This window comes from Pseudopodoces humilis, chromosome 14, assembly GCF_049639895.1.
Source record: "Pseudopodoces humilis isolate 2021_Gansu_Grassland_sample_001 chromosome 14, ASM4963989v1, whole genome shotgun sequence".
NCBI classification, from domain to species: domain Eukaryota; kingdom Metazoa; phylum Chordata; class Aves; order Passeriformes; family Paridae; genus Pseudopodoces; species Pseudopodoces humilis.
Window position 1 is genome coordinate 7,398,769 of NC_142213.1, and position 14,111 is coordinate 7,412,879.

Here is a 14,111-nt window from a genome sequence, read left to right on the forward strand (position 1 = left end):
TCCCCAAAGTAACCAATAGTCTTTCTCTTGAAATACAGAATAATTTAATTCTACCTTATGCTCCTTACAAAAAAGCAGGTTCATTTGGAGGGCTAAGTTTTGCAAGAGCAAAGTTCTTCCAGCACTCTAGTGGGATTTAGCTGGAATTTATGTCTACCCAGACACTTTCATTTTCACTTACAAAAGGGTGTAATTTTATAGTAAAATTCTTATGAAACCTTCACAAGCAATGTGAATCCTTTTATGTAGCACTTCTTACCGTGACAAAATTCTACACAGTGTCCACAGGCATGTAACACACATTAGAAGAAAGCAAAATACAACCAGAATTCATATAAACAACTTTATAATATTTGATAAGATTCTACTTATTTTAGTATTTAAAGTGTTCTTCACCTTTTACTTCAAGAAACAAAACCACCACCACCCAAAATTATATGCTTGAAAACTGCGTTTTCCTACAAACCTTGCACAAAAGCCATAGCCAACTTCTTGCATGAAATCTGCCAGAGAACTCTCCATCATGGTCTTGGCTATCCCTCCAGAATCAGGCAGGATCCTGTCCATTAGAATGTCCCGTTTTTCAGGGTATAGAAGTGGTGCAAGCACCACAGGGCAACGCTCCTGGGGAAAATCTAAAGGCAAGAGCAACGAAGTGTCAAAACACCCAGAATTCCAGTTGCATGTGAAAGACTATTCAAAATTACTCCACTGCTGTGCTAGAGTTGGCCTAATGCTGCAGAAATCAAGAGAGCACTGATGCATCATCCCTCCATCCCACTGTCAGTTCTCTACTGGGATATTCCTAGAGAAGAAGAATGTAGACTAAACTAGCTAGGCTCATGCAGGTTCACTGCAGCTCTGCAGCTGCCCAAAAGGCCAGCAGCTGTGCTGGTGTAAGTTTAGAACTAGATTGTCACTAACAGCAGTCATCCAAAAAAAGCAGAGCAGGAAACAATACGGCAGTCCAGCAAAAGCCACTCCTCCAACTCAGGTAATATTAGGAAACAAAGGATCTGCCACTGAGTCTAAGAAATACAGCAAAACTAAGCCTGGCACTTGGGCATAGAAAGAGTAAATACTAATTTTTTTTTCCTTCCTGAGAGGCCAAGTTTAAGAGATGGGTAATGAGACAATCAGATCTGTGGATCAGAGCTCTGCTCACAGTGGAGAGCAACAAAGGCACCTTGTGGGTGGGCCTTCCTGAGACAGCACCATTGACGTGTAACATCTCCATACCCTCCAGGGCCATTCGGAGAAGAGTTCCCAATATCCCAAAGCAAAGTGTCAGGAATTACACAAGCTAATACACTAATCTTTATTAAAATACATATGAAAAAAGAAGTAATATTTAAAAAATTAGGACAAATATTTTGCTCTTGTATAAATGGTAGCTTCCTCTAGGTCTGCGGAGAACCAAGGAGTGGGTTAAGCTCAATTATCATATTGAGTCCAAATCTTCCCTAGTGTGATAGGCTTACAACAAATACTGGCTTTGGAAAAGAACAGACTCCAATGATAGCTTTTAGGAAATGAACTAGAGTCTAAGTCAGAAGCACCTCCCTTGCATGCTACTGTATCCTCATAGATCTGCATCTAATATAATAAAACAATGCTTAAATTCACCTGTTTGAAATGGCAATGTATGGTCCTCACTCTGTAAGGGGGTTTTCAACTACAGTGCACTGAGCTGCTTTAGTTAAATCCACAAATACCATGCCACATAAAAGCAAACACAGACTTGAATACCCCTTACTCAATATTTCTTTATCAAAACTTTTCAAGAACACAAGACCACATTACTGTTCACTGAAAGCAAAACTGTGCATTAGGACACAATACCAGAACAGTGGTACTTTTCTGTCAGTTTAGAAGTACAAAAATTTACTGAAATCTAAGTCAGCAAGCTCCCCAGCACTTCAGCACTCCACACTGACAAAGTCATAAAAATCCATCTCAAAGTCTGTATCTGGTCAGGCTTCCTGAACAGCACACTTACCTCTACGTAATGTTTTGAGGAAAGCGTCAATCTGCTCCTGTCCTACCCCAAAGGCTCCCTTCTGCCCAAAGAGGAGATGGGAGAGGAGAAGGTGCAGGACCTCTATTGCAATATCTTGGAAGCCACCTTCTTGATTTCCACTGACGTCTGCGTCAATGTAAGAGCGCAAAAGATCCGGGAGTTTCTGTTTGATAAACTGGGCAGCTTTTGGAAACAGAAGAGGTTAGAGTCAAAACCTGGGATTCTGTTCTAGTACGAGATTCATTTAGCTAGCTACCATTATCTTAATTTGACTTTGTTTACCACAAGCCACAACATTTCAGATTTAAACAGAAATCTTGTACCTGAGAACTCAAATATTAATGGACAACTACAATTTCAGATATCACAATGCCCCAGTTTGATTCATTATCAAGCAAGTCATTTGTTAAATGGTCCTTCAACTTCACACAAGATGACTGTGTTATCTACTGCCCCTCCCAATGGCACCCCTAACTGCAAGGTCAGGTTAGGCAGGTTTCCCTACCCATCTAGAAAGCACTGCTGAAAAAGGCTGTCCCTGAAGCAGTATGTTAGAAAACTTACCAAAACCTCGCAGATCTGAGCTGAAAGAGTTCAGTAAAGCCAGACCAAAAATCACCTACAAACAAAAACATCATAGTAAGGGGACCTCACCCTTTCTAACTAGCTCTGTTAAAAAATAAAAAGTAAAAAAAATTTTGACATAAGAGTTCACCTACCTCTTGAACTTTACTTAATTTGATGACTTTACTCAATTGGGCAAATAAATGGGGTGAAGGCTTTAGACTCTGGAACAGATAAGAAGAATAACATGGAAGATGTTTTGGGATTCATCCCATTTGCAATGTGTCAGACTATCTACAGTCTATTTGCAAGCTTGGAATATTAATAACTATTCTGCTGTGGCCTAACATAAAAATTATATGGCTAAACAACTTTCCAACTACTTTTGGATAAATCTCAGCTAAAAGCTTCTTCCATATATCCCACTATTAAACCATTATCATGGCTTTCATATTGAAAGAAACAGAAGCACTGATGATTTGTTTTGGTTCTGGTACCATAAACAAACCACAAAGTACCAACATTAGATGAAGTATTAAAATAAAGTTTACAGTCATTCTGAGTGATTGACTAACTTGCTTAGTTTAAGGAAAAAAAAACCCACACCAACCAGGCAAGCTCAGTTTTTGAAAATTTTACTACAAGGGAAAACAATCTGGTTTCCCAGAGACCAATTCAGTGCAGTTTCTGACACTTTTCTTCCTCTTCAAGAAGCATACAAACCTTCTGATAGTGCAAGGGATTGTCAATGGCGTACGACAGCGTCGAGATAAAATTTGGTTTTGTAATCAGCGACGCACACTCCTGGATCAGAAATTGAGTCTGAAAAGAACAAGATAACCTGAAGATTCAGAGTTTTATAACAGGACTATAAAAATAAACTACTGTGCACTGTGTACAGAAAAACTGAAAGATAAAGTACTTATGTAAGTACCCAAATTCTCTCTAACATTAACTAGTCTTTTTTCATTAAAACTTTCTTCAGATTTGCTTTTAAGATTTGCTTTCAGTCAGCTTTTAAGACTGACAAAGTGATGAAACATTCTCCATCATATATGCAATGTTTTGCTTTCTGTAAACATCCTCATGCATTGCAATAGATAACCCAAGAGTATTTGATTCATGGTTAGGAGCTAAAAAGTTTGTGGCAAAATTGCTTAAGGATGAAAACACTTCTGCCAACAGACATAGTCAGCACCAGACATGTCAGTTAATGGATTTGGACAATTCTTAAAATACACAGAAAGGCTTTCAAACTAGAGCACTGCATGTGGTAAAAGGAGCATTTATACTGATGCGACCTGTTTTTTCCAGATCAAGAGATTGTAAGTCAGATATCAACAATTATCTTCTGATTTGAGGATTGGCAAGAAGTGCTTGCAGTTGAAAAGCCATATAACCAGAAGTTTGCTTGAAGCTACTGCTTCTAACCTGCCTTTGTGCTTGACCTGGAGGAAATCCCACTGAACATTTTTAACAATCAAAACTAATAAACAGATGCATTGGTGCAAACTGTACCTGATGAAAATCTTTGCCACTGCTTTTACCATCGCCACTGAAATCCACGTGCGAGAATAGACAGCGTAGTAAATGCCTGTCTGCCTCGGGACCGTGCCTATTCACAATCTGGAAAAAAGGATCAAAAAAACAGTTTGGTACCAAACAGTCATTACAGAGCAAGATCTGGGTCTAGTGCCATGGATACAGCAGTACTGCTAGTAGTTAAATCATCAACAGTTTCAACAAAGCTGCTATAAATGTTCCTTTTAATCAGTAACCTAGAAACCAGATCAGAAACTGTATTTGCAACTAAGAAATATAAACATAGAGAATCTAGACACAAGTTACTGACACAGAAGCCATGCATTTCAGGGGTGGTATTCTTATAGAGCTAAGTAAAAACGGGTTTTCAAGTCACCCTCAAGTCACCAAAGCAGCCCATCCATGGCCTCACTTTCCCCCATTTTCTCCCACAGCTGCAGTGCCTAACTCTGCAGGAACACAGCCTTGTAACAGCACCTATGCAATGGGTTATCTGCATTTACCAACTTACAACACCTATCACTCATTACTAAATCTTAACATTACCTTTTTTTTGCATCCCCTACCATTTACCTTAAGTTTAACTCTTGGCTACAGACCAGCTCATCAGCTTGTTGTCTGGAATAGCTACAGACTGTTTCCGAACTTGGCCCTTTCTTTACACCCCAACCAAGAAGACAGCTTTACTTTTTTTTAACAGAATCCATACTATCAGAAATGAGAAGCCAACCAACAGCAGCTTGCCTCTTGGGCCGAACAGTAGCAGCTAATAACAAACCCAACCTTCATTTACTGGCAACATTTTCCCCGTTACCCCTTCTCTAGCTGCAGGAGAGATACAAATGTGCCAGCACAAACCTGCGATTCTGCCTCTGGTCTCTACCTCCACCAAGTCCACTGCTTCACCCATCATGAATGTCCTTGCTTACAGTAGTTTCTTTGTGCAAAGAAACAAACAGGGTGGCTCTTTAGGCTCTGGCTGCTTGGGCTCTGATGTTTGATTGTTTTCATCTCAATTTTTCTACTGTTACCTGCATCTATGCTTCCCTTTCCCTCAGAGCCTGCTGATTCCAGTGGCTGCCAGGTTTTATTCTGCTGGAAAGAAACTTCCAAGTTCAATCTAGCTCTGCTTCTTGACCAGAGGCTATAATATACATGCCTGTGGTATGTCAGTCCAGAGTAAACAGCCCAGCTGTGGTGACAGCTGGGCCTTTGAAGGCAGCTATACCCCAGGATTAGGAAGATGCTCAGATTGGTGCAAAAGGCAGCAAACCTGAATTGACAGCAAATTCCACTCCCTAGCTCAGGCTTCAGAAAACAGGCACTTTGTTTAGGCAACCCAATCAAATACGAAGATCTGGATGCAGTAACAAGACTGACATAAAGCTGGATCAATTTCCTAAGGAGCTGCCTCGTGCTGTGACCAAAGTGAATTCATCAAAGTAAACAGATGCCAAAGAAAACTGTACATACTAAAGCCATCCACACAACTTGCCTGCATCAGAAGTAGACTGTTTCCTTGCACTGCGGTATCTTCCAAAGGCAAAAAATTTGAAAATTTAACATACAGGAAAGAAGGGAAGAGAAGGCTAAAAGTACAGTGTATCGTATTTCAACTCTAACTACATTCACAAAAAAGCTCTTCCAGGAAACGAGGAATGAGAATTGCCAGTTTTCCTGAAAAAATCCTTTGTATTGGCAGCCTTGATACACATTTACATTGTATCCAGCCATAAAATCAGATCAATACTATTTTTTTACTGCAGGGGTGTCCAAGCACTGACAGGGCTGCCCAGAAAGGTTGTGGAGTCTCCATCCATGTTGGTACCCAAAAGTTGCTCAGATATACTTCTGGGCAACCCAATCGAAGTGACTGTTTGAGCAGGAGGTTGGACCTAATGACCTCCACAGGTCCCTTCCAACCTCAACCAGTCTGTGGTTTAGGATAGAGCTTGAGCCACTTGTATCTGTATTTATCTGGTAATATGTTTGGGAAAATACAGGATTAGACAAAAAATATCTCTGTTTTTCTAGATTCAAAAAGCTTTGCTTTCCTAGATAAACTCATCCACAAAGCCCTTTCCCCCTCTCTCCAACCCGGCTCTCCTTACCATGTTAGGAGGAGACCACACAATCTCACTCCAGAGGAAGCCATGGTTTAATATTTGTGTCTGACAAATGCATAAAATATTTTCGAGTTTTTAAAACATATATTCTATTTTTTTAAGCAGTAGCTATATTAAATGACTACTGAAAGCACATTTAAACATATATTAGCTACTTCAAGCTTGCCACTGTTACACTCCAGTGATGTATCTAAATGTGTCATTTTGGTCAGTTGTGAAAAGAAGAACTCCAAGAATGAATTACTACAATTCTAGCATTACTACAATGCTTAGATGGAAACTTTGTAAAATGGAGTGAATCACACCAGATATTTACCCCAAGCAGCGCAGCATGAAACAGAGTTACAGCACATATATTCTCTTCAACTAAAGAAATATTGTACCAGCAACCATGAAAGTAAAACAATACCAAGAAAACAAAATTTAAAAAGACGACAAAGGATTAAGATTTTATGAATTTAGCCTTGAAATTTTAGCTCTGCTTTATAACCATACACATGAAAATCCAGCCATTTCCACAGACCAGGATCCAGTCTCTCACCCCTCTCACCACAGTGAAGGTAAGAGGCCTGGCTGAAGGGTAAGGAACAATCTGTCCCTGTTTCAGAGAGCTATGCTCCAAGTGAATGGCAGATCAACCATATCTTCTCCCAAATCAAGTCATGCTTCAGTCACACCTTACTGCAAAAGCCATCTGTTGAAACTAACACTGATCAAAAGGACAGCATGATCCCAAATGAGCCCCTGGAGTACTGAACTGAAAAACATGAGAAAGTTACACAAGTTACAAGAGATCTATTCCATCTTACATTTAAAGAAGCCAATACTGCTGAAATCACTCTCCTCTCACCTCAAGATAAGCAATGAATGCACTTTTAAAGACATCAAATGTTACAGAAACTCACTGCTTAAGCCCTCTGGCCTTCTAATCTGATTCAAATTGTTGCAGGATTTCACCTCTGCAGGAAAAAAACTCAACATTAAGTGGCCCAGCTGGGAACTGAACTAAACCAGTTTCTAAAACTAGCTCAGTAGCATTCACTTCTTCCTAAGCACTCCTCTGCAGATAATGCTTTTCAGTCCACCCTACAAGTCAGAGCTATTTTTAAAAAGGTCAATTAAAACAGAATTCTTGCCAAAATCACAAACATTTGGGTCTCAACATGCAGTTGCTCTGCCTGCCTTCTGAAAGGTTTCATGACCAAGCAATGAGTCACTGAATGAAAAGAGGAAAAAAAACTTCCATCAAGGGAGAAGGGAGAACCCAGAGTTAAATTACAACAGGCTTTCAGTGCAATAATTCTAAACACTGAATGTACACATTTTCCTCCCCTTCCCAATCAGTGTTCTATTGAATGCCCAAAAGTGGAAAGCTGAAGTTAGGAAAGCTTTTTATACCACCCTTCGGGAGCAGCAGTTAATCCTAATATTCAACTACAAAGTTAATACTGGTCTCAGCTCTGAGCTGCATTCCATGACTTGGCAGATGAACCAGAAGAAGTATCAGACACACCCTGCAATTTCCAACATCGCAAACAGTAACATAAACAAGAGCACCACGGAGTACAAATACTAACGAGAAGAGAAACTCCAATTCTCTTTCCAAAATTTATTTTGCAGTACTGTATCACTTTACTTACATGCTGTATTTCCTGCTGGCTGGCTCGGTAGTTTTTCTTGGTTAAATTGTCCACCAGGTAGCTGATTTGAGACAAGGCCAGCGAGAGCGAGTCAAGATTCATTGCTGGTTGGGGCGGAAGCAGGCGGCCGAGCCCGGCGCAAAATCACCATTATTCCCCTTTAGTCACCTCAGAGACAGGTCAATTTTTTTTCCCCCAATGAGCCTGTATCTGTTTCTGTGTTACTTGCTTCAGCTCTTCTTTCTCAGTTGTCTTTGTCTGTTCTGAAACATGGCACCTGGAAAACAGTATAAAATTAGATTTAAGTTCTGTAGCAGCGACACATAACTATGTTCACAAGGAAAATGAAGTAGTATTTAGTTTTCACAACACAAGCTCAGTTGTTTTTACACTACCTGACCACTTTTGTTTCTGCATTTTGCAGTCTGAAAGAGCCAGCAAACAGCTCAGTCAGAAGAATGATTTTCGGCACCGTGAGAAAGAAGTAAATAAGATGAATAATGAATTAAATACCACACAGCAGCAATCAGAGGTCAGAATCATTCAAAACATCAATCATAAACCAATATAAAAAACGCACTTTTACCATCTCTGCTATATTTTGCCTCAGTATATCCAGGCAGTATTGCCTCAACCCTGTACACCAAAACAAGCAATTGTGAATGAGCAACACACAAAGAACTGCAATAAACTAACACTAACATTTGGCTTATACTGAAACAGCTTTCCAGTGAGCTACAACAGCAAAGCTTGCCAGCTTAATAAATTTCTATGACAACACAAAACTTGGCACTTGACATCTCATCTGTTAAATTACAGATTGCCAGTGTGACGAAATTGCATCCCAAATCAAGTCCTGCATGTTCAACAGTGTGGGGAGCCTCAAACGAAGCCCCAAGCTGCTCTGAGAAGCAGCACTGTGCATTGTCAGAGGTAGAATCAAGCTGGAGAGTCACTGCTTGGACGCTCTACCTGATCAAACACAAAGGTCACTGGGCTTCAAGCCAAGACTCTGAAGATCCCTTTTTCAGAACAAGAACTATTGCTTTGCTCTCTTGGCTCCACGGCAAAAACCACCAGCACACGATTTCTGCCTCATCATGGAAATGGATGGCTCGGGTGATGTGTTCGCCTGGCACACGGAACTGAGGGCAAACCAGTCCAGGGAGCATTCCTGCAGCAGCACAGCTCAGCATGTCGAGCCTCCTTCTGCTAGCAACCAACAGCAGCAGCACAGAGGAAGCTGAACAGGCTGTGCTGGGTACAAATAGGACTCTTCTTCCCATCTCCCTTTATACAAAGGTTTTCACTCACTTATACTCAGAACCATACCTTATTTAACATCTGCCTACACTTCAAAACATCAGTTTTGAATCCTATCAGAGGCAAGGAAGACCATTCTGCTCTTTAAAAGAGTTCATTATATTACACAAATATATGGGTAAATTATTTGTAAGAAAAGTCAAATCAACTGACTTCAGATCTTCCTTATGCCATAGAAAGCCCTGACTATTCATTGAAGGTATGCAAGATCCTTCTTATGCAGTAAAACTTACATCTCACAAAGAATAAATTTTCAAGCAGTAATACTGAAAGCATTCTTCAGTGACAAGGCAGTTGGTCTCTGAAAGAATTTCAGGGCATGTCTAAAACTGCAGTGAGAATTACACAAAACTTCAATTTCTTTTTAGTACATGTGACAAGCTAGAACTCTTTACCTTTATATATTAAGATTTAAAAGCCTACTGACTGTGGAACATCTAGAAGGAAGGACTGGCACAAAAGTTTAAAAAGACTTCTCAGTAATACAGTACCTGATTTTTTTTTTTAATAACTTTTTACATTCCCCTTTTGGAATAACCTAGAAAATGTCACTGGGTTTGGCAAGCACACGCCTTCCAAGACAATCTTACTGGCAGGGCTTAACATACATGACCAATATAAAGCTTCTGAAAAGCATTTGTTAAAAATCAAGCACACTAGACCTCAGCACAGTACTTGCACTTACTAAAACAAGCAGTCAGCAAGGGGAATTCAGTCCCATCAGAGCACCAGATTACAGCAACCAGCCCAGAGAACTCACAGGCTGTTTGAACTACCTACAGGACATAACACAAAACTCCAACTTGACCAATTTTTAAGGCAATAACAGAATTCCAGAGTTTGCCTTTCAGGCCCCTAAGAAGAAAAACCACATTTCTCTGAGCATTTTTCCTCATACCAATACGAACAGCACAGCAATCACATCTACTCCACCTAAAACCCAGGGGTTTTAGTACTGAAATTCTCAAGCTGGTCTCAAGCCTCCCTGCTGCCATACAACACCCTGCAGAGCATGAACACTGACCATCCCACCCTCCTATTAGCATCTCTGCTGTCTCCCAAAAAAGCAGGGAATGCTTTGATTGCAGGGAAGCAAAACAAGCTTTGCCACCTTCCAACTACAAAATCTGGCAGCACCACTGGACAATCCAAGCTGGAAGCAAAATAGTATTTCTCCTTTCAAGGAAGCCTCTCAAGGAAGAGCCTGAGCAAACACGGAGACTCAAGAAAGGAACACAATAGCTGAGGAAACAGCTTCCTACTTATATTCTAAACATATGGTTTGTACCATGTATATCCCAACACACAGCAAACCCTGACAGCTCCCACGGATGCAACATTAACAGCACTTCAGAGGTTCAAAGGATGTAACCTAACACAGGAGAGTACAGAGTAACCCAAGGGAGCCTTGCCTGCACAGCAGAACTGCATAGGTACCTCTTCAGTCATTCAGTGCAAAGCTAAAATTCAATTACTACGGCACTGATTAAGGAAGCTATGAATGCTATGTGGAGCAGACTTTATTTTTAGATCCATATATCCTTAGTGGGAATGAATCTCCCTACACTGGCCTCAACAATTCAGGAAGTTTTCAGTCCATGGGACAAACCTTCCATGTTCAGACAAGTCAGGCTTCAGCTATATGGAGTTTATCAAAAAAATTTAGATGACCTGGCAAAATTAGCTACTTTCAGTCACAGATCCTATAAAACAGTAATGGATTAAGATAGCCGGCACAGGACTCGTGAGCTCTTACAATATTACTATTTTATATTGTGCAACACAACCCATTTTAGAGAGAAAAAATATTTACCAAATTCTACAGCATTACACTCCCTGAATACTTCCTAAGGAAAACAAAAGCCCATCAGCAAAAAACATTTGGCATCTATTTCAGTAGATATCTTTTCAAGACCAGAGTTCTGCTGGATTAAAAGGTAAATGCAATAAAATTTCAGGCAAGAATCCAAAAATCACAAAATAGAGAGGGCCAATATGAAACCACCCATCAGGTGTGACCAGACACTCCCTACTAACCAGAAATCACTAGAGAGTAACTAAACCTTGATGCTGAAGTTGACAAACCTGATGTCTTCACAAATTCAGAAACACCCTAATAAAGAAAGTAATTTCAAAATTACTTTAAGCTAACTTTGGATATTTTTTCAGAATTTTGCAGAAGTAACTATTCCCACTGGATTTCAAGAGTTGTATGATTACAGGGCACATGTGCCGCATGTGGTGGATAAAGACCTAGCAACACAAACAGCAATGTGTTTGCTGATTAGGTTCTAAGCTCCTGTCACAAAACATCACATGAAATATGCTAAAGGGACCACTGCTAAACCTGCTCCCCAGAACAGTCCCTTATCCTCTTTTTAAACCCACGAACAAATGCAAAACATGGAAGAGCAGCACACCTCTCTGAAGGCCAACACTGGGAGCAATCCAAGGGAGAAAGGTGGCTTTAAATCATACTATACTTTATATTTCAGGATGTCTACCACTTTGAAATCTATTGAGAAAAAAAAAACCTCCAGAGTGGAAGTCACATAAGCAGTAAAATAAACTCCCAATTAATTTGACCGGTTCAAATTCAGGTGATTACAAACAGAAAAGACATCTGAACATTCCATACACTGGAAAGCTGCACCCAATTCCAGTAAACTGGAAGTCACAAAGATGATTAGACACAGTAACTTTAGTTTACAGTGTGACTGAACTAAGCACCTGTGTTGTTCCTATACACTCAGGCCAGTGAAACTGCAGTTTGGAATCTACCTCAAATACGAAACAAATATGACATGGCTGCTTCAGGCATTTTCACATCTCAACCTGGACTGTTTAAAAAAAAGAAAAAACAAGAAACGCTCACTTCCTTCAGACAAGCACTTCAAAAAAAGTTTCTGCTGGAGGGAAGAAAAGAAGGGACTTGTTATCAAATGCTGCATGTCTTTTTACCATCCAAAATGTGTTTTAAAACAACTAAATACTATTTTAAAAGTCAAAGGAAAACTGCAGTTTTCACACATCAGGGATGTTTATGAAACAAAAGAGAAATCTGGATAAAATAGTAACGGCCTCAACATGATTCTCAGTGGTAACAATTCCCGACATAATTTAGTTATGTCCCATCACAGGGAGATAAAACATTACTGTCCTCTATTGCTAATTTATGTTTCCACAGTTTCTCTTCCACTTACTCAAGTGAACACCAAGAGTGGCCACTTCAGCATAAATCAAAAACTTAGGAACACTACATAGGAAAAACAGGATAAGGTATTTTTCCAAAGAAGAGACACAGGTAGAAAGCAAACTGGCTGTGAGTTTGGTTTGGAGACACCAGGCCAACATCATCAACAGTTAAGAGTAAACTAAGAAGCAAAATAACAAAAGTGGAAAGGACAGAACAGTCTACTACCAACTAAGTTTGTTTCCTGTTTATAAGAGTCACCCCACCTGGACTCACCCTGTACATAATTTTAGCCAATGCCAAAGTAGTTACCTTAGAAACAGGAATCAGTTGGGTACACGAAGAATGTCAGAGTCACACCTGTTTTGTTAACTGCTTAAAAAAAGTTCCTGAGAGCAGTTGCCATGTTTCCTTGCAACAAGTGGGATTCAGAAATATTCTGAATATATGATGTACCAACATACTAATGTTCTATTTTCAGTATTATCTCACTTCTGTCGTAAATACAGTCCAAATTGGTTTTGGTTTGTTGAAATTAAACTGTGAGTACTCACTGGCCTTCCTGTATAAGGAGCAAATGGTACTAATCCAAGTTAGAAAACTACTGTAAAAAACTCTTGTACCGATACGGCATCTGCTGAAACACCCAACTGTTGCTATTTCTAGTTTAGAATTATACAAGTCAATTTTACTGGGCAGCGTTTTCTTAACTGGAGGACAGCACCGAGAAGGATTCCTCTCCTGTGGTCTGCAAGAAGGTTATGTCACTGGATTATTTGCTACAGCTCACTTTTTCCGTATTTTCTGCGAGCAAGTCACAACGCCGATCTCCTACGGAGGCCGCTGGGCCCGGCCGGGGCAGGCCCGACCCGGAGTCCTCACAGCTCCACCTGTCACCACCGGCGTTACACAAGCGAGGGGGGAGAAATGAACACAGTTCCATAGCTGGCCGTTTCCCCGCCACCTCGCGACGCTGCCGCCGCCACCTGTCCCCGCCAGCGAACCGGGAACACCCGCGGCTCCCGCCCCGGACCCTGCCGAGTTCCCTCTGTCGCTGCAGGACCGAGAAGTGCAGGCGGAGAGGGCTGCGGGTCCCGCCGCTGCCTTTCGCACAGCCCGGAGGGCGGCCCGGTCGGGCGGGTGCCTAAACCGGCCCCGCTACCCCCAGCGCAAGCTGGCCCGGCCCCGCTGCCTCCGGCCCCGTCGCCACCGCCACCCCCTCCCCCCCCGCTCCGAAGCCCGTAGCGTCCCCACAGCCACCCAGAGGCCCCCCACCGGGACCGGCCGGGCGCCGCTCCCACCTCGGCGGTGTCGTGAGGGCCGGGCTGGGGCCGCTCGCGCGCTTCTCTCGCGCCGCCGCCGTTCCGATACAAAATGGCGGATGGGGTCGCGCGCTCGCGCCGCGGCCTTTCCCCTCCCCCGTCCTCTCGCGGGGGGGGATGCGGGGGAGCGGAGGGGCGGAATGCGCGCGGAGCTGCCGCGCCCCCGCGGGGGGGGGCCTTCGGCCAATCAGAGCTCGGGGCCCCGTGAGAGCCGGCCAATCAGTGCCGCGCGACCTCGGGGGAGGGCATCCTGCCGCCCTCCGCGCGGAGCCTGAGCCGCGCGCCATTGGCCGGGAGGGGCCGAAATCCTTCCTACTCTCTCAGCCAATCAGAGCTCCGTAGCCCTCTCGGCCTGCGCGTGCGCCCCTATGGCCAACCCGT

The 14,111-nt window shown here is 42.1% G+C and overlaps 1 protein-coding gene across 6 annotated transcripts in view; it reads right to left on the reverse strand.

Moving 5' to 3' along the window:
• The window catches only part of CNOT1 (CCR4-NOT transcription complex subunit 1), a 54,869-nt gene extending 41,037 nt beyond the window's left edge, over positions 1-13,832 (reverse strand). For all 6 annotated transcript variants that reach the window (XM_014255475.2, XM_088062125.1, XM_088062127.1 and 3 more), the window contains exons 1-8: positions 13,710-13,832; positions 7,893-8,169; positions 4,103-4,210; positions 3,308-3,406; positions 2,740-2,808; positions 2,585-2,639; positions 2,000-2,203; positions 467-635 (exon numbers count right to left, since the gene is read on the reverse strand). In XM_014255475.2, the coding sequence (XP_014110950.1) occupies positions 467-635; positions 2,000-2,203; positions 2,585-2,639; positions 2,740-2,808; positions 3,308-3,406; positions 4,103-4,210; positions 7,893-7,994 (806 nt within the window). In that variant the 5' untranslated portion in view covers positions 7,995-8,169; positions 13,710-13,832. The remainder of the gene's footprint in view (positions 1-466; positions 636-1,999; positions 2,204-2,584; positions 2,640-2,739; positions 2,809-3,307; positions 3,407-4,102; positions 4,211-7,892; positions 8,170-13,709) is intronic.
• Positions 13,833-14,111: the final 279 nt, after the last annotated feature.